The sequence below is a fragment of the Melozone crissalis genome, unplaced genomic scaffold, assembly GCF_028551555.1.
Source record: "Melozone crissalis strain CALT ecotype California unplaced genomic scaffold, PUWL_Pcris_2 ptg000006l_1, whole genome shotgun sequence".
In the NCBI taxonomy this organism is placed as follows: Eukaryota; Metazoa; Chordata; class Aves; order Passeriformes; family Passerellidae; genus Melozone; species Melozone crissalis.
In genome coordinates, this window is record NW_026535784.1 from 30,887,425 (window position 1) to 30,913,211 (window position 25,787).

Genomic DNA, 25,787 nt, shown 5'->3' on the forward strand with positions numbered 1-25,787 from the left:
CTTTTCCAGGTAAGAAAATTTAAAGATCCTAATTTCTTTCTTAAAACATTTGATTAAATAATTTGAAAGGCAGATCTCATTTCTTCCCATAGCAATAATTACACTTTCTCACCCCACCTGCTTTTCCACAATAATTTTCTTCATATTCTTAGAGCAGATATAAAAACAGATGCAACAGCAGGAGCCTTACTGCAATTACATCACAAAATTTCCAAAGAGTGTTCCAAAGTGTTTTTTTTTCCATGAACGTGCTATATTCATGTTAAAAGAGTGAAAATGTTAATAAAACTTACCTAAAACTTTTTCCCCCCACCTCCCCTCCAATAACTGTCAGAGAGGTCTAGGTCAGTCTGGCATACAAGGAATGCTTTTGCACCACAGATACCAATGGCTGTACTACGATTCACTCACCAGTATTGTAAAATTCCACCATCTTCTACAAAATTACTTTATTAACAAGAACATACTTCACAAGTAGCTTTTATACAGAGGTAGTTCACCACAAAGTAGATGGGTGACCCATCTGGCAGCTTAACTCATGAAATAAAATAGTGTTTTCCATGTAAAATATGAAGTAAAAGCATTTTTAAAGCCACATGACAAAACAACTCTCTGCAAAGTGGACAGACAGACCTACATAGAACTCAGAACACTAATTTGCTACAGAGAAGCAGTGGAATACAGCAATAACAAGCCCAAACCAGAACATGAAACATTCCCCATGTAAATGTTTATTTTAGGAGGTAAGGAAGGCTAAGCTTTATTTGTATGCTAAACACTATCAAAAGTAATAGTCACATTAAGTGAACTAATACAAGGTTTTGAATAACTGGCTTGTGAAGGCTTTGACATCTGCAGAGGGAATGCATAATCTGTGGGTTGCTCTGTTAATTTACCTGCCAATTACCCTCTTCTGTAGTGGATTTTGGCTTTTAGGGCTGCAGTTTGGGCAAACACACAAAGCTTAAAATGAAACAGGGATAACTGATTACTACCAAATTAGTGAACTGTTGCACATGAACCTATACTTGTCAGAAGGAAAGGAAGAAAAGCTTGAAGCACTGCACCTAATAAGTTCTTTTACTGAGCAACTCTGAACTGGGGAGACTGGAGATCAAGACATTGGCCACTGTCACACCTGCAGCTACTCAATACTCTCATATAGCTTAGGGATTTGTTTTTTCTTACCATCGAGGAAAGTTAACATGATGAAAGTTCTACTGAAGGCACTGCATCTTCAGTAAACAAAGTAATAACCTGCTTCTCACTAGGGCTATAAACGACACCTGAAAAAACAAGTGTTAAAAACCACTTAGATTACTAAGAATATTTACCCAAAGTTGAAAATTGGATGAAAATAATCAGACAGAAGAAAACCAGCGTCAGCAAAACCAGTATAATGTAGTCTGGGGTGACATGGCAGTGTAAGAGACTGTATGGAAACTTCAGTTCTCTGCCCAAACCCAAAGGGCCAGATTTGCTACTAGCGGTACACTTGAAAGCACTGATGCAAACCACGGGCGTGGCTTGCATGAAGACCTCAGTTCGACCGAGACTGAGTCCCCAGCTTTCCACTGCTGCAGCTTGCGCTTCACAGAGAGCGCCAGGCTCGGAGAGCCGACACCTTCCCTTCCCGGCCTGAGAGAGAGAACGCAGCGCTCACAGGCAGCCCCAGGCTCTTCCAGGCCCCTCTAGCCGGAGAGAGGGCAGCAGGAGCTCTCTCTGCCAGGCATCGCTACAAACCACACACTCTCCTTCCGCGGGGGAACCCGCACTGGAGCCGGGAGCGGGCCCCACCGCAGCCCCTACCCCGCGGCGGGACGGGCCGGGCCGCTTGGGGGACCCCCAGAAACGGGGCTCGCCTGGGCACCGAACCCAACTTTCAGCCCAGTTTTACAGCCAGCCGCTCCTGCCCGCCAGACCCCCGCCCCACGGAGGGAAGGATGGGGGCAGAGGGCGGCGCTGGTACCCCGGCCGCCCCGAGCCGGGCAGGCCGAGTAAGGAGCAGAGCTGAGGGAGCCGCCGCCAGCCCCGCTCCCTTTGTATTTTTAAACCACGCTGCAGCCCCCCCGCACTCCGCCCAATCAGATCGGCCGCAGCCCCCGCCGGCCAATGGCAGCGGCCCCCGCGGTTTTTTAAACCGTCCCTCTCCCCCAATCACCGCCCAGCGCGCTCCGCCCAGCCCCGCCTCCCCGCGCTCCTCGCCCCAACCGGTTCCAACGGGTATAGGCGCCAACGACCCCCTCGCGCTCGACCTAGCCCGGGAGTAGCTCGGCCGCTGACGTCAGAGCGGCAGACAGCCAATCCCGTCCAGCCTCCGCGCCAAGGGGCGGTGCTTCGGGCAGTTTGAACGTGCGCGGCAGCCAATGGGCTGCGGCGGGAGGCGGGCTCTCGGGTGCCGCGGGTCGGGTTGCTGTGGCGGGCAGTGCCGCGGAAAACAAGAGGCGGTAAGAGCGCGGCCGGGCACCATTCGGCAGCAGCACCTGAGGGAGTAGCGCCCGCGCCGCCCGCTCCGCCCAGCCAGGCAAGGCCCGGTCCGCAGGGCGGCAGCTCTCCGGTGGGACGGAGGGAGCGCGGGGGGGGAGCGGACTCCAGCGGCGGTCCCGGGCGCAGAGACAGCGAGGGGCTCCCGCGACGGGCGGGCGGGCGGCGCGCCCAGGGCTGAGGGGAGGATTCCTGGCGGGCGGGTGGGGCCGGGAGGGCGGCGGCGGCTCCGGCCCCGGCGGGGCGGGCTGGGGCGCGGGCGGCGGGGCCGGGCGGGCTGCCCGCCGCAGCCGCCGCGGGGGGCGGGGAGAGGCGGCCGGCGGGGAAGGGGCCGCGGGCCCGGCGGGGTGGGGGCGCGGGCAGAGGGGCCGCGGCGGGGGCGGGGCCGGGCGCGCTGGGGCGGGAAGGCGGCGGGAGGCGGGAGCGGCCTGAGGGGCGGCCCCGCCTCACGCCGCCTCCCCATACACCGCCGCCCGCAGGGACCCGCGCCGACCTCGCCATGGGCAAAGGCGACCCCAATAAGCCGCGGGGCAAGATGTCCTCGTACGCCTACTTCGTGCAGACGTGCCGCGAGGAGCACAAGAAGAAGCACCCGGACTCGTCCGTCAACTTCGCAGAGTTCTCGCGGAAGTGCTCGGAGCGGTGGAAGGTGAGCGGGGCCGGGCCGAGCCGTGCTGAGCCCTTGGCGGGCCAGCCCCCGCCCCTGCTGCGGGCTGCTGGGAAAAGATCCCTGGGAGCAGCTGCTGCTTAGGCGTTAGTGGGTCAGTAGCTGCTTTATCTCATCCAGCCTCTTCTTTCCCCTCCGTGTGCCCACAGACAATGTCAAGCAAGGAAAAAGGAAAGTTTGAAGAAATGGCTAAAGGAGACAAAGCTCGCTATGACAGGGAGATGAAAAACTATGTTCCTCCCAAAGGCGAGAAGAAGGGAAAGAAAAAGGACCCCAACGCTCCTAAAAGACCACCGTGAGTGTTTCTATGACTCCCTTCCCCCACAGAAAAAAGTATTCCAATAGCTTGATACTTAACTTTAATCACTGTCTCTCGATGTAGATCTGCGTTCTTCCTTTTCTGTTCTGAGCACCGTCCGAAAATCAAAAACGAACATCCTGGCTTGTCCATTGGAGATACAGCAAAGAAATTAGGTGAAATGTGGTCTGAACAGTCGGCCAAAGATAAACTGCCATACGAACAGAAGGCTGCAAAACTAAAGGAGAAGTATGAAAAGGTACAGTAAAAGTAATACAACAAACTTAAAGTTGTGGAGCTCACTGTAAATATATGACTTGTGTCTTGCACCCACACCATAAGGGGTTTATAATCCTTAATGCTTTCTGTCAGCCTTTAGAAGACACGGAAGGGTTGGCAGGGCAGGTGTCTGGAACCCTTACAGTGAGGAGCCTGGATGTGGGTTTGCATGTCTAGAGATTTTACCAGCAAGATGCCTTACTACCAGAAAACAGGTCACCTGCTTGCTAAAATAAATGTAGTCAGACTCCAAAGCACCATGGTCATAAAATTCTTAAAACTGTCTGCATTGCATGTTCTTTTGCTTAAAGATTTAAGTGTGAAAGTCCCAAGGTGGAAATTCAGGCTTTTGCATGCACTGTATCTGACCTGTGCAGTACAGTAGCATTGACATACTCAAGCAGTGCAGATTTGTCTGTAGTGTTCTAGTGCTAGCAACTTAAAAGCATTTTTCTTGCAGGACATTGCAGCATATCGTGCCAAGAGCAAGAGTGATGCAGGAAAGAAGGGCCCAGGTAGGCCTGCAGGATCTAAGAAGAAAGCAGAACCAGAGGAGGAGGAGGAGGAAGAGGAGGAGGAGGAAGAAGAGGAAGAAGACGATGAGGATGAAGAATAAATGAATGTCCTGGTGTAAAGATTTATGCTCGGGATCCAACATTTTGCTAAGAATGTGAACTCAAGTGCAGCTCATTGTTAGCTTCAGTATAAAAATCTGTACAGAATTGTGTATAGGTCATGTGGTTCTTTGTAGGGAGACTTCAATTATAATGTAAGCAGTAGCCAAGGGCTGCTACAGTTCGCTTTGGAAAAACAAAAGTTGTTGAATGTTTCTGCTGTTTCTGCATATTTAATGGTTTTATTGAAATTCAGTGACTGATAGCCAGGTGTTTCTTTTTAGCTAAGTAAAACAAAGGTAGCTTAATAGCTGATCTTATATTTTGTAGTATTTTGTTGCATTGTATTACTTTTTTAACAGTTTTGTAATAAAATGTTGTACATTATTCTATTTGTGTTCATGATGTTTCCGAGAGGCTTGGCGCCCCCAGAATGCTGGAATCCTCTGTGGGAACATGCAGTGTTCCTGGGCTCTTGCTGTTACTGCAGGACTGGCAAATCCCTTAGGCATTGACTCTTGGAGCTTTTGCTGCCACTTAAACTCCTTTAACTGATTTCCTCTCCCACTACCATTCCTTAAAACTGATGCTTTCCTTACAGTAGCCTTTGCCTGTGTTACCTTGTGGTGGAAAAAAAAAATCTCTCAAGTAGTGAAGTTCTGGATAATTACTCCTGGATTATCTTTCCCCAGGCTGCTGAAGCACAGGCCTTTGTTTTGCTTTAGTAGCTGATAATGAATGAATGTTTGGAACTTTCTCTTCCAGAGCTCAGGGTCGCTGGCCTTGGCTGTAAGACAGATGTAGTTAGAGGCATGTCTTCCCAGATGTTGCTACTCCTTCCCTCTCCCCCTGGCTCTAGTATTACTGGCTTCTCATAAAATACACAGCTTGCAGAACTGCATGAAAAATGTTGGAATGTCTACCCCCAGTGTATTCCTGCAGAAAGAGAAGGCATTTGTAAAGAACAAGTGCTCCTGATGCATTCCTGTTCGTGGTTGTAACAGTGTCACCAGTTATACTGTTCCTTGGCTCTCACTTTTTATTTTACTTCAATATATATGAAGGCTTAAATCTAGGTACCTAACAATATTCTCAACTGGGGAATTTGAGATCCTACAGCTAAACTAAATAGCTCAGGTTTAATTTGTTGAGCTAAATACCAGGAAATAACTTTTATTAGCCCTTGAAAAGCCCAGCCCTGAAATGTGTAATGTCTAAAAAATTAAGTAATATAAAGGGCAAGCTTCCAAGATTTTGTTTAAAATGTGTCCCTATTGCCCATTAGCTTAGGAAGTAAGTTTGTGTCCCATCATTGTACTTTGTGTAAGATAAAAAGTGTTTTCAGGACTTTACTATGGTAAATGTCACTGAATAGGTCAAAGATAACAGCACTTTCTGAAACAAGAGGCTTGAGAAAAACAGTATATTCTTGTAAGCATGGAAATTAAGTAACTGTAAAGGCAATTCAAATATTTTTATACTGGAGTAGGTGTTAATCTTTGAGAGCCTTAGAACCCCAGAGTTTCTTTGTCCTCCCTACCATGCCCCTGAGATATTTAAGTGCCATCAGAAGGATTAGCTGCTGTTTTACATGTTGGACCTGCTAGAGATAAGGTGGCACAGGTGAGATCAATAGCTCCATTTTTCAGGCTCAGATTTCCTGAAGCCACAGGCATAAACCAGAAGTGGGAGGCAGAACAGCACCTCCAGCGCTCAAGAACATTTTTTGCTGTAGAATTTGCAGTCCTACAGCACCTGTATTCTTAACTCAAAAATTCTATCTAGAGGCAATTCCGTTACAGTGTGTATCCAAGAGCATGCTGATCTTGGTTACCACATCTGTTCAGACTTCCCACATCCTCTCACTTCCAACATCCTCTCCCTGGGCAGAACAGTGATGCTTCATGGAGTCTTTCTGATAAGATTATTTAAATTTTCTGCAGTGGAGGGGTAAAGTCAGAGTACATTGACTAATTTGATTTTTTGAAATGTTTTGGGTTTTTTTAAAATTGAAACAAAATATAACCCTTCAGGTGTCCTTACAACTTGCACACCAAAAACTCTGCACCGGGCTGATCTATCAACTGAAAATGTTGCTATGACTCAAGATAATTGACATTTAAAAAAAAAAAAAGATATTTTGTCCTTTTTGCAAGAAGGATGTTCAATATAAGGCAAATGGAAAAGAGTACATGAAAATTACTGCTTTCAAATTAAGCTTCAAAAAGTATGATGTGTCAGGTCAGGGAGTTCATGTAATGCCCATTTGTGAGCACTTGCTGAAAGGAATAATAAGTAATCAAAGTGTAAGGGGAATGTTCAGTAAAGATAAGGCCATAGAAGAAAAGCTGAATTAGTTTTTCACATCACTGCTCAATACGGACAAACTTATGAAATAACTCACTGGAGATGAACTGGGAGGTCTAAAACCAAAACTAAAAGGCATGCCCAAAATGGTTTGCAGGCACTGGGAAGAGCTCTCACATTGCACTAGAAATTCACCATAAAGATCCCACACAGTAAAGCAGACCAAAAGTCCACCAAAAATCAGTCTGAGGTGGATAAAGAGGAAGAATGAGAGAATAACAAATGTAGGAAAGCAGTTTTTAGAAAGTTCAAGTTATTTCTAAACCAGAAAGCCAAAAACACCCCGCACATCAACAGGCCAGACACAGCAACATGTGGCAAAGCAAAAGAGCAACATGGGAAAACAAACTAACAACTTTCAAACACATCTGTCGTGTCTAAGCTCCAACCAGCAACCAAGCCCCACACAGCCACTCACTCCCCAAACGGTGGGATGGGGGAGAGAATTGGAATGGTAAAAGTAAACCCATGCCTTGAGATAGAAGCAGCTTCATAATTGAAATAAAATAATAATAAATGAATAAATGATACTAAAAAGGAAAATAATAAAAAGATTTAAAAATGCAAATGAAGTGATGCAAATGAAAAACAAGCAAATAATGCCCAGCCAGTTTCCAAAGAGTGTCCTTCAGCCAGCTTTCACCCCAGTTACATGCTGACTCTCATGGCATTGAATATCTGTTTGGGCAGTGGAGGGGGTCACCTGTCCCAGCTGTGTCCCCTTGCGCACCCCCAGCCTCCTGGCTGCCAGGGCAGCATGAGAAGCTGAGAAGTCCTTGGCTAAGTGTAAACACTGCTCAGTGACAATGAAATCAACATTATCCTCCCCCTAAATCCAATACACAGCGCTGTACCAGCTACTGGGAAGGAAATTCACTCATCCAAAGCTTGGGCATCCACAGAACCAAGAGGGCTGCCAGACTGTCCCAGGGACAATGCATGCTCAAGATACAGTAGCAATGCCTAGAAGAAAACTTTTTAACCTTGTAGAGGGGTTTCAGGCAGTTCTCATGACAAAATTTTTTAATGGAGGAGGCATGGTGAAGCATCTGTCTCAAATCCAAGTGTAAAAGAACTTGAAACAAACTGACAGGACAGATGGTATTCATCCAAAAGTTCTAAGGAAATTCAAGTGATGAAATGGCTGAACTTTGAACCGTACTTTATATTTTTTTCACTTAAAACTGTCTTAAGTGCTAGATGAATGGAAGGTCACAAACAAAACACTAATTTTTAGAAAACATTCAGTGGAGATGCAGAGAGCTTTGGACCAGGGTGTCCACATGACAAGTTGGTAAGAGCCACAGTACAGCTGAGAGCTGCTGGACAAATGGCTAAACAGAACTTGTGATTTCACAAGGGGAAATCATGTTCCATAGAGCTGTAAATATTCTTTGAAGAAATCTGCAAACCTTGAGGTAAAGCAGATCAGGTAGGTTTGATCTACTTGAGCTTTTCTGGTCTACTTCTCATAAAAGAAGTAAAATCACCATGGAAGATCTTGCATGAATAACAAGAGCTAACAGTGAAGATGTACAAAGCCAGCCTGCAGCCTGAAGTGACAGAGCAGTAAAACCAGCAGGTGAAATGTGGTTTTAGTACAAATTGTATTACATGTTAATATGTGCTCCCCTATCACATGTGAAGGGGGAAAAGCAGGCCTAACATTCAAGTTTTGGGCAATATGGGGTAATATTACATTAGTCTGGAGGAGATGCTGGAGCTGTAACAGACAACTCTGTGAAGACATAACGAATGTTTGCTAGAAAAGCAAACAGCATGTTAGGCATTATCAGCTAAAAGAGTTACAAACAAAACAGCTAAAAGAGTTACAAACATATTCAGTATTGCCTTATCATTTCCCTAGAGGAATTGAAGGTTTCCTTTTTCTTAGGTCATAGAAGAACAAAGCCTATTTACAAAGCTGGTCTTATTTTTCCTGTGGTCTGGAAAATTATAAATATGCATGTGTGTGTCCTGATTAGAACAGCTACAGACCTGGGAACTGTATAGATTCAGTATATTTAGGCTTTAAAACTCCTAGAACACTAATTAAGTTGCAAATGATTGTGGAGAGAAAATCAGAAAAAGAATGAAATAGGAGTTTTACCTTTGATTAGCCAGTGATGTGTTGAACTTTTTCATACCAGTTTATCATCGGCATCTGGTCTATAACACTGGTACATAATCTAGTACATATTGTTCAGTCATGGATTATTTGCTGTGCTAGTGATGGTTGCTGATCCCACTTCACTTGCCTTAGCATAGATTTTTCTGTTTGCTTTCTCATTTTGGCTTCTATTTCTTTACACATCCTGAAATACCTAAGTGTTTGGCCAGCAGGCTCTGCATTTCCAAAAATTGCTGGGCCTCTTGTTTGAGCTGCATCACCACCCCTCTGCTTTTCTGAGATCCTATTTGAATCCAGTGTCAAGAATCCCATAACAGAGCCCAGATGCTGAGCTCCCTGCTGCATTCTCCAATGCACACAGCCCCTCAGGGATGCATTAAATCTCCTAACTGTGGAATAACATAAGATTCAGATCCACCTGATAAAAAAGATGACTCCCTACACAAATTCCTCAAATTACTTAATTGTCACAGGCCAGCGCCAATTAGTAAGTGAACCTGTACATTGTTCTGATTATCCTGACATCCTGAAACCATTTCCCTTAGCCTCAATGTTGGAGAGGCTCATGATATTCCAGGACTGAATATGAAGTCAACCACCAGAAAAATCCTTATAGGTAGCAGATCCAGTGTTCCACCTGTAAGTTGTATGGCTATTGTTGGAATTTCCTGGCCGAAACATCCAATGGTAAAGTTTCTACCCATAAATAATTTCCTCATCAGAGCTGGAGGGATGGTTGTATGGACAAGACCGCAACATTCTGAAAGGCCCTTTGAAAAATGAGTAGTTATTGATGTTATTGTCAGTGCTGCTACCTTGAAAGCAGCTCCTGGCTGGCTGAACTCTGCACTGACCCAGCACTGACTGCCCCTTCATCAACTAGGGCCTTTAACAAGCCTTCAAAATTCACCTATATCGCACTGATTTGTCAGGAGAGGAGTGCACTGCAGAGCCAGCATGCCTCTTCAGAAACATTAAAACTTTTTGCATAAATCAGATGACACATGACTAAAGTCTGCCTAGACTGAAGCAGCAGTTGGAGGAATTCAGTACTAATAAATAGAAATGTCATCTCTAGTCAGAAAGTCTTTGAGTTATATAATGCCAGAAAGCAAAGACAAGGTCATACAAGTATCCTTGCAGCATCCTTTCACTCTGCCCTGCACTCTTTGACCACACTGATCCTTCTGACCTCTGAGTGAGATAGGCTGCTGTGCTACCTGGACTTTTGATCTGATCTTGCATGTGCTTACTGTTTTAATGTTACATTCAGTTCTTATCCTAATTCAAAATATTTTTCAGCTTGCCCATGATAATTCTGGAACATAGACCATAAACCATTATTTTTATACTGACTTGGAAGATAATGGGAAAATGTTACAGAAAAAAACCCACCCAGGAGTGTTTCTTATCTCCAGCTGGAAATGGCCCGTTCAATATCACTTTCTCCTCAAAAGCTTTAGTATCAATGGTAACCAGACCCCACTCTGCTACAGGGTTACACAATTGTTTTCCTCAGCACACCCCACACCATCTTACCTTCCCTCCCAGATGGCAGGACAGACAGCTTTCCTTCCCACTGCCAGGCTGATCAGCTGTATCTCCAGAGGTTCCTTGGCATCTTCAGGACAGGCAGGACTCCAGTGCATTCCTCAGTGCAATCAAAAGAGCAGCATGAATAGCAGCACTTCCAGAACTGGCCATGCTTTTTCTCTTGGTCAGCTTTTCCCAAATCTCTGCTTCTTATGAACTCACAAGAATCTTCCAGAAAGCTTCTACTTCCTTCGAGTCCTACTTTTCTTCCACAGTTTCTGCTGTCTGAGAAATAAAAACACAAAAACCGCATTTGTAGCGGTCTGTTTGGCAATTGTGATGACCTTGAGGGCTCTGGCAAGGTGCTGCAGCCATCCCCCAGGCTCAGGCTGGCAAAGCTTGCATTGCCAGGCAGGGTTTGGGGTTTCCTGTGCAGAATGACACAGAGGGACAGAAGACATTGTACCCAAAGACCTGCTCCTGTCTAATCTCAGGGCTTCTAGAAAGATACTGCCCTACATTATTTTCCTGGGGAAATCCTCCCACAAATTTCAAGGGGAAAGGCTGTATTTTGATTCCTATGTCCACCTTAATGCCTTCACATGGCTCAGAAAGCCCATTCCAAGCTGTGCTTCTTCATCTGAAGGCTGCGGTTTAACAGCAGTCTGGGCATGCTGCCTTCTTAGTTGACACACACTGCCACCAGCAGCCCTTTCCAGGGAAGTAAAATATCATCTCTCCATTCATTTTCCCTTTGCCAGGAACGTTCAGCCAGAAGGCTGCTATTGCCATCATACTCATCTCAGACACTTGTTTGGTTTTATTATGAGTTAGAGTTATGCTGCTTCTCCCACCTTTCTGTTCCTTTTTTTTTTTTTTCTTTTTTTTTTATTTTTATTTTATGTGCAGGAGGCATTACTCTTGCAAAAGAAACATCATTTGAATGTTAGATCACTGGAGGCAGATCTGCTTTCACACTGAACAATTGCATTCACAAGAGCTGCTGGACACACCCAGCCCTCAGCCCTGCTTTAGCTGCCCTCCACTTCAGAGAGGACACTGTTCATGTCCCTAAAACAATCATGTTTCTTTGATTAGTAAGTAACATGCAAACAAACCTTTTCATCTTGGTGTTTCAGCAGCTCTAACTCCTCCTTACGGACTTGGATGCTTGTCACCTTCATTGACCTGTTGACTGAAGGAACATGCACTTTCCATCAGTCAGCTCAGACCCATCAGCCACCACAGATCACTGCTTGGCTGGAGAGGCTCCATGCACACTGTTGATCAGAAAAGCCACAGAGCAGTGCAAGGAGGTAACAATCCCAAGGGCTGATATTAGTTTTAATATCACAGGCCCCCTGTTATGTGGTCATGGAGAACACTTCATTAGTTCCTCCATATAAAGAATGGTTTAGATTGTTAAGATTTTAAAAAACAAAGGTAACTGAGCATTACCTGGGTTACTGGGATGTAAAATGCACATGAGCACTTGTTCCTGCTTTCCCGGGCTCCACAGCAGCTCCTGCAGCCGAGGGTGACACGGGGGACAGCTCACAGCACCGCACACACCCGGGGCACCATGACTGAGGCTCCCGTGACAGGAGGGCCAAACTTTCAGACTTCAGGGTCACTCACAGTTTATGCTTTGGGTTGTATTCAAAACCCAAGGAAGCCAAAATCACCTGCATCGTTTTTGACAGCCTATCACTTTTTCTAACTAGATTAGTTCTATGTAGAGAGTCCTTTTATATAGTGCCAGCCAAGCCACACAATTTACAGATCCAGCACTGCAGGAGTTCAGAGGAGGCTTGCAGGGTAAGTAAAGTCAACAGCCGGAGGACCAAGTGCTGGCAACCACTTCTGATGTTCCCTGAAAGTACATATTACCCCGGAAGAGTAATAGCCACTGACACTTCTCAGATTATTCTCATCAAAGTAAGCAAGGTAGGATTTCAGAACACAGCAAGAGCTGGCATTCTCATGCCTTTCACAGGAATGAGAACAACCAGAAACAGAAACATTTCCAATTTGTTCTCCCCTATTTCTTTACACCTATTACAGTTGATGGATCTAAACTCAACAGCAGGGAACAAACAATAAATGCTTTTACAGAAACAAAGTTTGTGTTCAAAAGTGTAGATAATTTCTTCTTCATGTTCTTAAGCTCTCCTTATTACTTTGCCTCCATAGATTCTTGCATAATTTGATGCTTTTTAAAGTAAAAGGAAAATTGTGCTTTATATACAGCAAAAATCTACCAAAGCATCTTTTGTGTTTTTTACAGGCAGTGGTATGTTTTGCTTTTTCTTGCAAGAAGGCTCACAGATCAGGAGCATAAAATTTTAACATCTCTGGCATGCTATAATAGATCTCAAGTTTCTTGATGTAGTTTTAGAGCTGTAAGTTGATAAGTTTTGGCTTTAGGGACTGCAGTTTGGAGGCAAATGGTGTGGAAGAAGCAGGCAGTAGTGAAGGAGACTGACTGGCAGTAGGGAAAGAGAATGCACTGATTCTAGGAACCCATCAGAGGGGACGATGTCTTTGGTACTCCTGTGGGTTCTGCTGTAGATTATCCTGGTGCCAGGATCTCTGGTAATAAAGAAAGATGTCCTTTCCTTCCTATTGGTCCATGTTTCTATGCATAAAAGGGTGTTGCCTACATGAATAGTCAGTGATATAACTCCAGGGTTTTGTCAAAAGAGCTTTTTGAAATCTGAATACTCAAAAGTGCACTGACAGATATGGCTGGGAAGCAAGAATCCCACTTGTAAAAAAAGCCCTGCAGATTTCAGCACTTGGGTTCACTCTTAGAACTTGTTTCTTTCATGCCCTGATTTAATTACACCCTCCTTTGCTAAGGAACCTTCTCAGGAAGAAATAAAGTTAGGTTCAAACATGTTTCTTAGTGGAAACATAAACGAACTAAGATAAGACAGTAAAAACAATACAAACTAGACCTGGCATTTGGTTCTACTCTCAAGTTGATTTTCTATGAACATATTAAATCTACCTAATTATATCAGACAGGTGATACAAAAATCCAAATATGTCCATGTGTCAGTTCTCAGTGGGAATTTAAGTTTTTCATTTCACTGGGAAAAAAACCTGAGTCCCCACAGATGCAACAAAAGGTACCTAGATAAAACTTAAAATAAACTGCATTTAATATTTGTAAGTTTGTAACATTGAAGTTTCCTAGATTTTGAGATATGGGGGTTTCTATAAAGGTAATAATCCATTTTTACTCTGAAAAGTATAGTAAAACGAAAAATTCAAATATTTTATTTACTTCACCTAAAAAACAAGCAACCCATGAGTAAGATATACATAAGTTTCCCAGATTTTTTCCCTAATAAATTTCTTAAAGATTTATACAATTTCTACAGAAACATACAGTGTATCAAAATCTGCATAAATCAAATTTATAAAATATGTAGAAATGCATAGTGATATTATCATCAACTTACAAAGCAAGAATATGGGAATTATTTTTTTCCAAGCCGGCTATAGTAGGAAAAAGTCATTACAGCAACAGCTTCTTATGATCTCATGTTTTGTAAGGTTTCAGTCTCACATACAGATTCATATTCACACACAGCATCAGCTTTCAATGAATTGCACATAATACCCATTTAAAATGCATACCCGCACAATCTATGTGCCACCATTCTTTCTCTTATGCATAGTTGTATGATTAAATTAATCTACCCAACACACAAATGGAGTCAGTTTTCACACACACAAGGAACAAGTACCAGCACAAAACCTTATTTTCCTTTTTTTTTCCAGTTTCTCCCTCCTTTATTTTCTATTTTTCATAGCTCCGAAAGGATAGATGAGAAATTTAAAGAAACTAGGAAAGATCCCAAACTAATAGATCTGTGCTGACAGCCCTATCAAGATCCAAGTCTGTCACCAAACATGATACATAACCCTTGTTAACATCAATGGAAGCTGCATGCAATGCTATTCTAGACTTCAGGGAAGTATTTAGTCATACTTAATTGTGTGACGTGTTATAGGGACAACAGTTATGGAATCAGTACACTGATGTCAACATTTAAGTTACAAAATCTGGACAAAGGAAGTGAGGATAAGTCATTTCCTCTCCACCTCTCTATTTGTTCAGAGTCAATATTTATATTCCTAAGGGAGTTTGCATCAACTCCCTTCCAGAACATTTTTAGAAACAACTTCTTCTCATTCTACTCTGTACACTGTAGCACCAAGCAGTTGGTTTTTTGTGTTTGTAATCCCTCTGGAGAAGTTGTGAATGACATAAATAACAAGAAGATTAGTACCAACAAGTGTGAATTCAGAATTTCCATTTCTCTTTTGGAACGAAAATCTGGCATCCAAACTGGCTGACAGATGTCCCTGTGATGAATCAGGCAGATGTGTTAAGTAGCTGCATGCTTTTTTCCTAATTATAAGTTTTAGTCCACCTCTAAGTGATTTCCATTCAAAATAGCAGTATAAATTTGATTCTTTCCAAGTTTTACATAATTGTGCAGCTTTTTTTTGTTGTTGGTGGTGTTTATGTTAATTATTTTTATGTAAGGCATGGTTTAAACAAGCAAATTAGTGCTTATAAATTCTTAACTGGATTTGTGAGGGTGCTTACCTCCATCAAATTGCACCACATTAGCACTAAAGTGGACAGTCTTCCTTGCACTGTACCAAGCACCCCGTCGAAGCAGAGCAGCCAAACTGGCAATAGAAATTTGTCTTTGTTAGCACACTAATTACACAGGGTGGTACGGCAGGTCCCGACCCCTGGTGACAGCTCAGAGCAACCCACTGCAAATTTCCAACAAATGCTTTCCTTGTGAAAGAGAGAAATGAAAGAGGCACTAAATATGTTCAAATTCATCTTCCAAAAAAGCAGCATGATTGTGAGAGAAGGCCACCCTGGCTAATAACCTGTGGCAGTGCTTAGTAAGATGTAAAATTAAATAAAAATATACAACAGGTTGATAATCACCAAGTTCTATGAAAATCTGATTACTACAACCTTTTCAAGTGTGTGTAAAAAAACTGCCTTCAGACCCCTGAGTGTAATCCCAAAGAAGACGACAACGCTTTTAACTATGTTCCTACGAACCATAGCTAACAGCACATTAATTTACCAACATCTTGAAACAAAAAGATGTAAACATCTACAGAGTTTAAGGTAAAGCAGTTTTGTAAACATTAACTGCGGATGATAATGTTATTGTAATAATCACAGTTCCTCTATGTCCTTCATCGAAGCCAGGAGGCTCACAGCTGTACAAAGTTAATAACTGCAGCAGTTTTCAGGCTATTTTCAGTCCTGTACAAATGAATGCGTCAGTAGGTAGGTTTTGTCTGTCTACACACTAAGGATGTTGTTCATTTCCCATTTTTGTGTTGCTTTACTGGAGTCACACTCTGAAATGAAAACTTGATGCAGGACTTCCGAGCGATCCAAGCACTTCCCTGACGGAATGTGAGTAAATCTGTGCAGATTCTGAAAGACAAAACCACGAGGAAAATGTGTTGGGTTTTTGTGTTGGGTTTATTTTCATTTGTTCGGGGGTTTTTTAACATTTCTTTACATCTGCAATATAGTGATTTACAAAACCAGGTTTCAGCATCCCAAAACAGATCAATTCTACACTCATTTTACTATTTGTTAAACATAGCACTTTGCAGCCTTCATATTGAATCTTTGGTTCCTGTAAGTCCTCTTGAGAGGCCTGTTTCTCTTAGGCAACAAACTACTAACAAAATGAGCAAAACTCTATCTAAAATGCTTCTAGCCTTTTCCTCCATCCTGTAACCAAACCAGAAGATTAACTCTTGAGACAGCTCTATGAGGACTTCACTGGGCAGCTCCTCCTCCAGTCAGCCCTCACAGAAAACAAATGTACAACACCAACATTAACACCAAAGGGGTAAAAAAACTTGGCTCCCTGTTTGGCTGGCCGAAGGAAGAGTAAAGAGTATGAGAGTTAAGTCTGGCTTCTGGAGCAGCAGGAGGCTGCCCAAGGAAGCGCAAACCTTTGCGCCAGGCACGTTCAGGCTGACTCTGGCACATCTGTCTCCTTCCACACCCACCATGCTGCCATGCTCCAGTCTCCTGCCTTTGGTCTGTGGCTCCTCTCCTGCTTGCTGACCCCCTGTGCCAGAGGCAGCCCTGGCTCTGACCGGCTGCATCCAGTGGGGAGGAAAGGGAGCAGCAGCAAGCCCATGGCACTGCGGGGGCTCTGCAGCCCTGCCCTGTGCACACACACCCCTGGCGTGGGGACCCCCTCCATCACCCCACACATGTGTGCACAGCCACAGATCAACACCTGGCTCCTGCTGTGTGACCAGATACAGGGGTCATCTAGCTGGAGAGAAAAATGGATGCCTAAACAAAAGCAACAGGCAGACCACCAGCAGCCCTGTTCTCGATCCCTGCTAGTGCTCAGTGCTCAAGCAGCATGTTACACTCACCAAACTGGCACTGCTTGTTTCAGAGACTGCCAACAGACCAACCACATAAAATCTCCTTGCAACCTTAATTTACAGAAGGCCACAACATTTTTCAGCAGTCCATAAGTGTCTCATTCCTCACACCTTCAGCATTAGAAGAAACAGTTATACCCTCTGCACTGCACAGCAGTGTGCCCAGTTCATGCTATTTGGTTACAAACCCTTGGTGGTCCTTTCATTCTCACCCTCCCTTTTTTTCCTTCTAGAAGCCAGTCAGTGTTTTCTTCTACAGCCCAGACTGTGCTTACTGAGCTTCCTTATAACTTGTGGTAATAAGCAAACAATTACACAACCAGTGCTAGTGCAGAGGAAATGGATCTTGCATAAATGAAATTCTTAGAGAGAAGCCAAGTAACATGCTGGGACAAACTAGAATGGCTGGAGAGTTAAAAACTGCTACATATTATTCTCCTGAAATATTAAAGCTGAAGTTAGCCCTTACCTGCCACTGATTTTTACATTTCATGTTTAAAGAAATTTGTCTGTCTATCCAGCACAAGGAAGCTGAGCTGGATGGAAATGGCATTATGGTACCTGATATTTCCTAGCTCTATGCAAACATCAGAAAATGTGGAGTAGCTTAAAGGATAACAAATAGATTTCACTGCACTCAACTGTGCATCTTTCAGACAAACAATAAAGAACCCAGATAACCAGGTAATGAATTAATAAATATGCAATATGCTAGCTATATAAGCTGAAGAAAATTTTACATGGAATAGTTTCGTAGATGCAGAACCAAGCTATATGTGGCTATATCCAAGGATATTTCAGTCTCATTTTCTTAAGACACAAACAGAAATAGAAACGTAGGCATTTTTTAAAGCAACACTAACAAAACTTACGTGAATAAAGAACTTACAGATGTAATAACTAAATAGACTGTAGCAGCCCTCACATGTACATCAGCCAACATTCCAAGTCCTTATTAAAAATTTATAGATTTTGCAACAGCACTATAACAGCACCACACCCAGGATTAAGAACAGAGCATGTTATTGTTACTAGAGAATGCCTAATGAACAGGAAGTGAAATACTGAAGAAGACAAAGACAACATGAAAAGGCAGAGTAATCTTACATTTACCTGTTTCTATGCAGGCTTAAAAATATCTTGTCTTTAAACAGAGAAACACTGCATTTAGACTGCCCAAAATGAGACCTAATACTGACCCTAGCTTCTAAATGCACTCCAGCAGAGACTTTCTTGAAACAGAGGATACAAGCAGAGAGGGTGATGGCTCTAAAAGCTTTTATAAAGCCTGTCACTAGGAGTGGACATGCTCTTTGCTTCCTCTGACACATGTGCTAACTCCTAATATCTCTGTGGCAACAAATGTAGCCTCATGGAGTTTTCCTTAAAGATTTTGCTACAGAAGACAGCAACTAGATTCTATAAATAAAAGGATCTTTCACTAGAGGAAGTTTCTCTAGCATGCGTGTATTTCTGCGAATGTACCATTAAAAATTTACTGAATTCAGTTAACCCTGTTACAGATCTTTAATTTCAGATACACATAAAACAAATTTCAAAGCTGAAAAAAACCCACTATGAAATCTAAGTGTATTTTCTTCCATAAATCTGTTGCATACCTTGAAAAATTGCCACTCCTTGAATTCATTCTGATTACAGTGTGTAATCATAATTTTGGATCCATCTGGTCCTTTAGTTAAGCACTGATCGTACTGCATGAGCTGATTGGCTTCATTGATTCGGAAAAGCTAACAAAAGAAAAAGCCATTTTCACAACAGTTGACTCAATGAGCATTCTATAAACACTGCAAATACAATGAAATTACAACATTCAAAACATTTTCTGGTTTTATTACACCTGTCTTTCAGGAGGGTTCTTTATTTTGCATAACACACTTTTACTATCATAATACTAAATGTCATGGTTAACTTTCCTGTAGGACTTAAAAGGCCAAGAACTTAACTAGAAAGACAAAAATTGAAAGGGATTCATATTAAGGAGACTTCTAAAAGTGCTTAATTACAGACCTTTGTATGATTTGATGGCCAAACAACCCATTATCTTTATAAAAGCCTGGTAGCAAGTCCTTGATCCTGGACAGTAATTTCATGTGAAGACACTAAAATTTTGGCATTTTACCCATGGAGGAAATCAATCTAATTCATCCAGATACAAAGAGATTATCCTAGCTACTTCTTACAGAATAATTGCTACAGGGTTTTTGGGTAGCATATGAAGAAAATGTAGTTTAGGGAACCTTTTCATTAAATATCAGAATAAAACTGACATTTCCAGGGGCTACTAAGAGCTAATCCATATAGGATTTCTAAAAAAATCATCCTAAATGCAATTTTATGATTGCCACAAAAAAATGCCTGGTTTAAGTTTACATGGGCTTAAATAAGGACTTTAAATTCTGAAAAATTTTCCAACCAGAAAAGAAAATATAAAGAGAGAACAGCATGTCTGTGTGGTAGTGTGGGCAGGTTTGTGAAGATACAGGTCAAACACAATAAAAGCTTTGATTGCTATCATCTAATAGTAATTATGTTCTGTCAATTAATTTGTAAATGAAGCGGAGATAAATTTCTGCTCATTTTCTTCTCTAATGTGGTGGAAGATGAGTTACTGCACAAAAGTGTTTTAGCTTGGACCAAAACAACTTCTTTACATACTTGAGGTGCAGTAAAGGTTTTTTTCCTGAAGGATTAATTATTAAGTAAAGGTAAGTGGTGAATCAGGAGCAATGCTAAGAGCTGAAGCAGTGATACTGGTGCTTCTTCATGTACCACTTTCCCTGAAGAATGGATTATGAATTTGCCTTCAATTTCATACCATTTATGTTTGGAATGGTATTTTCAGACTGCTTTACTTTAGCAATGCCAGTATGCTTACAGAAAGCCCTAATTCCCACCTTTGTAGCTGGCACCTAGGTGCCTTGATGTACAGGCTTAACAGAAAACCTGCCTGTTATCAATCCACAGCAAGCACTTCTCCTTCAGACTTGCCTCCAAGCTCCTTACCTGATTTCCTCCCATTCTGTGGCACGGCCCAAGCTCAACAAAGCCACCATTGGTGTGCCCCATGCTGTCGATGCAGTAAGAGGTTTCAAAGCCTCTAATCTGGAAAAGAGGTTTTGCACTCAGAGTTAGTCTCAAGGGAAAAATAAATAGTAAAGAGTTCAGAAAATTCTCACTTATCTCTCAAACCAGAAACAGGAATCTGACAGAGAGATTAGACAAACCTGTGTATGAAATTTAAGTACTGATGTTAACTGTTCTGGGAGATGGAGCTTCAACCTGCCCATGCTAATTTGCAGGCTCTTCTATGACCCACAGTATGCTGATAAAGCCAGAGTTGCAAAGCTCAATTCCAAATTAGTAGCACCAAAATATAGGACTGCCAAGTATTTTAATTGATGCACTCTCCTATCAGAGCATGTTCCATCTCCCAGGTCTTCATAAATAAGCTCAGGAGCTCAGGTAAGTCGCTCTCACTTGTGGATGAAGAGAAACAGGATGCAGAGGAGTTATGCACAGCAGCAATTACCCACAGCCAGACACAGCCCACTGACCCAGCTGCTCAGAGGGACTTTCTGCAGCAGCAATTACACAGGAAAAAAAAAAGAAACAAAATTGATGAGGGACAGGCACAGGGATAAAGAACAGAAGTCCTGTCATAAAGCACATCTCAACTGCTGATTGTCTCACTGCCTTCTCAGAAGGGCCAACAAGCAGCCTTACAAAGACTTTATGACACAAATAACGTTTTTTCCAGACCTATTTTCGTTGCCAGAGCCTCTTTCCTCTTTGTAATGGTATAAAAAGTCTGAAGGACTAAGCTTAGACTCTTCCAGGGAGTGCTAGGGAAGATGAACCCATACTTTCATACCCCAGAATGTGGAAATGCAATCAGTGTGGTGTTACAAATGGGGGAGGGGGGACAGGACTTCTCAGATGGAGGATAACTAGCAGCCTGTGAAGAAGAGTTGAAGAAAACTTCAGAGAAGTCTCTGAACTCAGAATTTTCCTGTTGCTTCACCAGACCCACTTGCTTTTATCAGGGATGATTTCCTGCAAGGTCACCAGTATTATTTTACACTTTTCTGATGCTTTCACCTTGGTGAACAGCAATATTTAGTGTACTTTCCAAACTCTTTACGTAGACACCTGAGGAGGTCTAAGGCTCATATGGTAGCTGATGCTTTGTGCTAGCTTTTAGGTAAGAAATCAAGGTGGCATTGTTCATCTGGTCTGTCAGACAAAAGATTATTTGTACCCCCTTTCACCACACACATGCTCTGTATCACTAATTCTAGCATTAAGAAATTAGAGGCGACACTTTCTTGCTGATAGGAGACAGCAGAGATCTGTATTTTTTAATGTGCTTTTGAAGTTGCAAAACCATGTATCATATTCATGTCTTGGGGAAGAAGGTTGCTAAATTTGGGGGGACACAGGAGCTCTCCTCAGCTAGCAAGAAGATCTTAATTTCCCTCAACAGTGTGCAGAAGTGAAATAAATAGGAGAGACAGGGCAAAAAAATAATCAATTGCAGAGGGGGAAAAAATTTGAAAGCAGGCATGAGATCTGCAGTATGTGCTTGCCAAGGTGTGGGCAAAATGCCGGAATGAGACAGGCAGAGTTCAGTGAGGGGTCCTGCACTCACCTGTGATATGCCAGCTTCCTCTGCCAACCACTTGAAAGTGCTGCATTTGCAACCACATTCTTAATTTAGTGAAGTTAGAAATTGTATACACTGATGTTGGAAACGATGGTGACAGAATCATACAAAATCATTACATGCAGGTAAGGAACTAGCTGAGGCTGTAAATGTGTGAGTACATCCCAGCCGAGCAAACACAGGCAGAATGAACTCCACCTGGATTTAATGATCTGTTCTCTAGGCTTTCACACAAAAGATATTTTCACCTATTAATCTTCACCAATACTCCTATATGCAGGATTCAAATGTTTTCCTTTTCAAAAAGCTTACATTCTACTTATAGAAAAAAGTGTTTTGGACAGGGCTAGACATAAATTATCCTTCAAGGATCTGTGGAACTAATTAAAAAATCACACCTGCAAAAGTAGATATAATTTTTTTTCCTGGGTTACATCTTTATAGCTCTCTGGTTAGTATCATATAGCTTAGTGCAGAAGTAATCAAATAGCCTGTTCACATGGCAAGTCACAATTGCTTCCTTTTGAATTCACAGTTTTTTAAAAAAAGCTCCTAAAATACATAGGTGTACCTACCTCTCCCCAGTCCACGTTTTTGGGTGGTAGGGGGTAATATGAAGTTATATCATATGCTATTTCTTCCATAAACCACTTAAAACTCTTGCAGTTGTGATCTTCACGGAATTTCTTCAGCTCAGATATATCTCCGTAGGGCAGCGCCTTTGTCTCCGGCCGGCTGGCATAGAAGTAATCCTTGTATTCATCCCACCACACCTCTACAACCCTGACATAGTTCTGTGAGGAAGAAAGACACTGCTGTGACCTCAGAGCACACACAAACAGGCCAGAAGCAACTCCTTGTTAATAACAGACATTTAAGGATTTATCCTCTTAGAAAGTGACAGCACAGTATTATTATATAGCACTAATAATCTGTCACTATCAGCACACTATACAAGACACATGAATATTATTTTCAAGGGATAGTTTAGGACTGAAGCCAGCAAATTAAATTGGGCTGCTTAATGAGAATGCAAAGTCTTTTTCTAAGATTAGAGATTGTTTATTTGAAAATAAAGACTTTTCAGTTATGGGTGCAATAAAACGTTGCATTTATTTGCTTCTGTCAGAACTGCAATTCATGGTTTCTATTCACCTTCCACAATTTTTAATGAAGAGAATGATATGTATTGGTCCACTAACAGGGAAAAAATTCAGTCTTAAATGGGTCAGCTACTTGGAGAAGGGGGAAGATTGGATAGCTTACTTGGTAACAAGCCTCTCCCTCACATCTTTCTTATTCTCTTTGATGACTCCTATCTCTATACAACCTGCACACATTCTAGATGCCTCACTTTGTTAAATTCTTCTAGTGTTAATTACCTATGTTAAAATAGTCTTAAAAGATTTGACTGAAGGCACAAATTATTGAGACTTTAATCCACATCTGGCATAAACTGAACAAAGCTATAAAAAAAGGACATTTACTGTGAGGACAGGAGGGTGCCTGAAGAGGGGGAAAAGCTATTTCTACATCCTGCCTTGTACAGAGATGGAACTTCATATTTAAGAACACTCAGCAGTGCTTTTTACATTCAGTAAGCAGGCCAGCAGACTCATGTAAGGTGTTAAGATATTCAACAAATATTTTTGATCATATTTTAAGAAATGATTTTTATTACTTCAGACAAGGCAAACTAGCATCTTGCCTGCACTGAGCAATAGACCTATCATTTGCTATCCTGTTGCCCATTCCTCTGTCTCTAACCCCAGATATGTCCCCCTGGGCTCCCTTGTACTGGTCTCAGTCCTTGTTTCACCAAAATGTTCATCAACTCACATTACTAATGCGGGACTTTTCTGGGGGCTGTGGGGGTGTGTATGCCAGGATAGTTGTTACCATTCAGCTAGGCTGGGACATTGCCTTTGGAACTAACTGTTAGGTTGGCTCAAGCCATACTCTAAAACCCTACAGGTATTCATTGTCTAGGAAGATTGTTCTGGGATTGGAATTGATTACAAAGAGCTGGGTCTTTGGGAGTGGGAGTTACTGATGGCAGAACAGAGCCCAAGAGAAAGCCAAACTGGGCAATAGAAAAACTTAACAGCAGGGTGGTCTCTCTTCCTGCTGGTAGATGGAAACTGATATAAACAGTTTTTCTTGATTCAAATTCTCTCTTGAGATACAGAGCTGGCTCATTTGCTTTCTGGAATTGATGTCTAATTTTAATTTCAGGGCTTGAATAACACTTCTACAATCTGCAGCATACCTGTGGAGCTGCAAAGCCTCATGATGTAGGGCAGAGCATACCATCTTCCCAGGTGTCATTTACTGCTTCTTAATTAAAAAATGTAGACACAAAAGTCTGAGAGATGCTAGATTCCAGAATTCACTAACTTGGTGTAGGATCATATCCATCTTTATCAAGATAAAAGGGGATTTCAAGTCCATGATCTTCATCTCCCGGAATGTGTAGAGTTGTTCATACATACTCGGGCACAGTGCAGCAAAGGCTGGAGGTGATGACATTAAGTAACAGGAAGTGCTTTTGTACCTCAGAGATAGCGGGGCAAGGCTTTAGAGCAAGAAAGTGGGTTCTAGGATTCTCTACTCTTAGTAACAGTGGGATGAACACAAAGATTTCTCTCCTGTGGGGATGACCACCTGAGCCTAAGATACTAAATCACTTTGGATGAAGAGCTCACTAAGCTGTTACTGGTAATTTAAACACATTTATCTATAACTGTTCTTATCTGAAATCAAAAACCACTTTCCAGGTTGCTTCAGAACTGTACCTTTAGTGTAGGAGAAGAGCCAACGTAGACAGGGGGTGGATTTCCTTGCCAGCCCTGCAGACGATAGATGTGTCCAACACGAGAGCAGGGGACAAAGAGCAGCTTTCCCCCACATTGCCAGATCTGCAAGGTAAAACAAAGGTATTATCAATGTATATACACAGGAATTTAAGACAGACAAATAGACAATAAATTATGGAAGAAACATCAGCTACATTTCTTACTATACTATCATATATTTATGTACTTTTTGCTCCAGATGTAAGCATAAAGAAAACAGGTCTTTGAAATGAGAGGTATACTGAGTACACTTTCAACTCAGCCAGAGAGTTACTCAACTAAAGCAATTTTTAAAAAAGCTTTTTAAAAAGTTGGGCATCTCTTTCCATCTCTATTTCAGAACAACGGTAATGAATGACTGCCCAAAATCAGGAACTGGGTAATTTTTATTACGACAGAATTATTGATATTTTGATTTTATTGAAGTAATTCACATGCCATCGTTAAGATGGGGTTTGGTTAGATGTCCATTCACATTTAAGTTTTTCTTAATAAATATTAGTAGGAGATAAGGATGTGTTAGGTAACCCATTGCTCCAAGCAGAAACAGATATTTGACTATAGTAGCTGAAAATAAAAAAATATTTGAACTATTTGAAAATAAAAAATTCTGAAACCATTCTGAAATTCCCTCACTCCCACATATCTTTGGATAATCCCTTAATGGGGAAAAGAAAATATACTTAAATCAGAATTTAGTTGCTCGTAGTTTGGAGAAGTTTAATTGTAGCACCAAATTCTAATTCAAGCTAACCTTGTGAATGTTTCAAATTAGTCAAAATTCCAGATTAAAAACATGATTTACCAGTATTAGGAAAGATGGGCAGAATATCTTATTTTCTTCATTGCATCATGATAATAATTTTCCTAAGTTCCATCAAAAAACCCCCTCAGGTATGCAAGGATATTAATTTTATTTGCTATCTAGGAGTGAGCATGCAAGACTGATAAATGTTCAGTTCTTCTGAAGATTGGTTGTGATCTACATGAAACCACTTTGGAGGTGTCTACATAATGAGCATTTCAATCACAAAACTACTGTAAGTAATTTCAGTCATGATTTTGATCTAAGCAAGATGAAGAATTATATGGATAAAGACCCTGTGTGCATAACCCTCAATAAATACCCTTTGCATGTGGATTTACAGCTGAGCGAGTGCACTCAGGGCTTTCCTCTAACTCACAAAGAGCTTTCCACTGCTATTAAGAGTAAAGAACTCAGAGCAAGAGTAAATAGGGGAGCTCTGAATGTACTTTTTGTAAAATTCAGCTATGATTTCACAGATTGCTGCTGAGGCTATAAGACATCTTCACTCTGGTCTGTTAATTGGGCCCAATTCCTGCTGCCTGCACTTGTGTCATTGCAAATACTGAAGCTACAAGAAGCTAATGACGATC

General features: G+C 42.0%; 2 protein-coding genes across 3 annotated transcripts in view; one reads left to right on the forward strand and one right to left on the reverse strand.

Moving 5' to 3' along the window:
- The first annotated feature begins 2,434 nt into the window (after window positions 1-2,434).
- Window positions 2,435-4,673, forward strand: HMGB2 (high mobility group box 2). The gene is made up of 5 exons (XM_054295545.1): window positions 2,435-2,524; window positions 2,964-3,133; window positions 3,301-3,446; window positions 3,534-3,708; window positions 4,189-4,673. Exons 2-5 carry the CDS (start codon window positions 2,984-2,986, stop codon window positions 4,342-4,344), a joined length of 627 nt encoding a protein of 208 aa, XP_054151520.1. The 5' UTR covers window positions 2,435-2,524; window positions 2,964-2,983; the 3' UTR covers window positions 4,345-4,673.
- Window positions 4,674-13,576: 8,903 nt separating this feature from the next.
- GALNT7 (polypeptide N-acetylgalactosaminyltransferase 7) overlaps window positions 13,577-25,787 on the reverse strand; it is a 70,839-nt gene continuing 58,628 nt past the window's right edge. For both annotated transcript variants that reach the window (XM_054294862.1, XM_054294869.1), the window contains exons 8-12: window positions 24,330-24,452; window positions 22,110-22,328; window positions 19,875-19,973; window positions 18,470-18,598; window positions 13,577-15,867 (exon numbers count right to left, since the gene is read on the reverse strand). In XM_054294862.1, coding sequence (XP_054150837.1) covers window positions 15,730-15,867; window positions 18,470-18,598; window positions 19,875-19,973; window positions 22,110-22,328; window positions 24,330-24,452 — 708 coding nt within the window. In that variant the 3' untranslated portion in view covers window positions 13,577-15,729. The remainder of the gene's footprint in view (window positions 15,868-18,469; window positions 18,599-19,874; window positions 19,974-22,109; window positions 22,329-24,329; window positions 24,453-25,787) is intronic.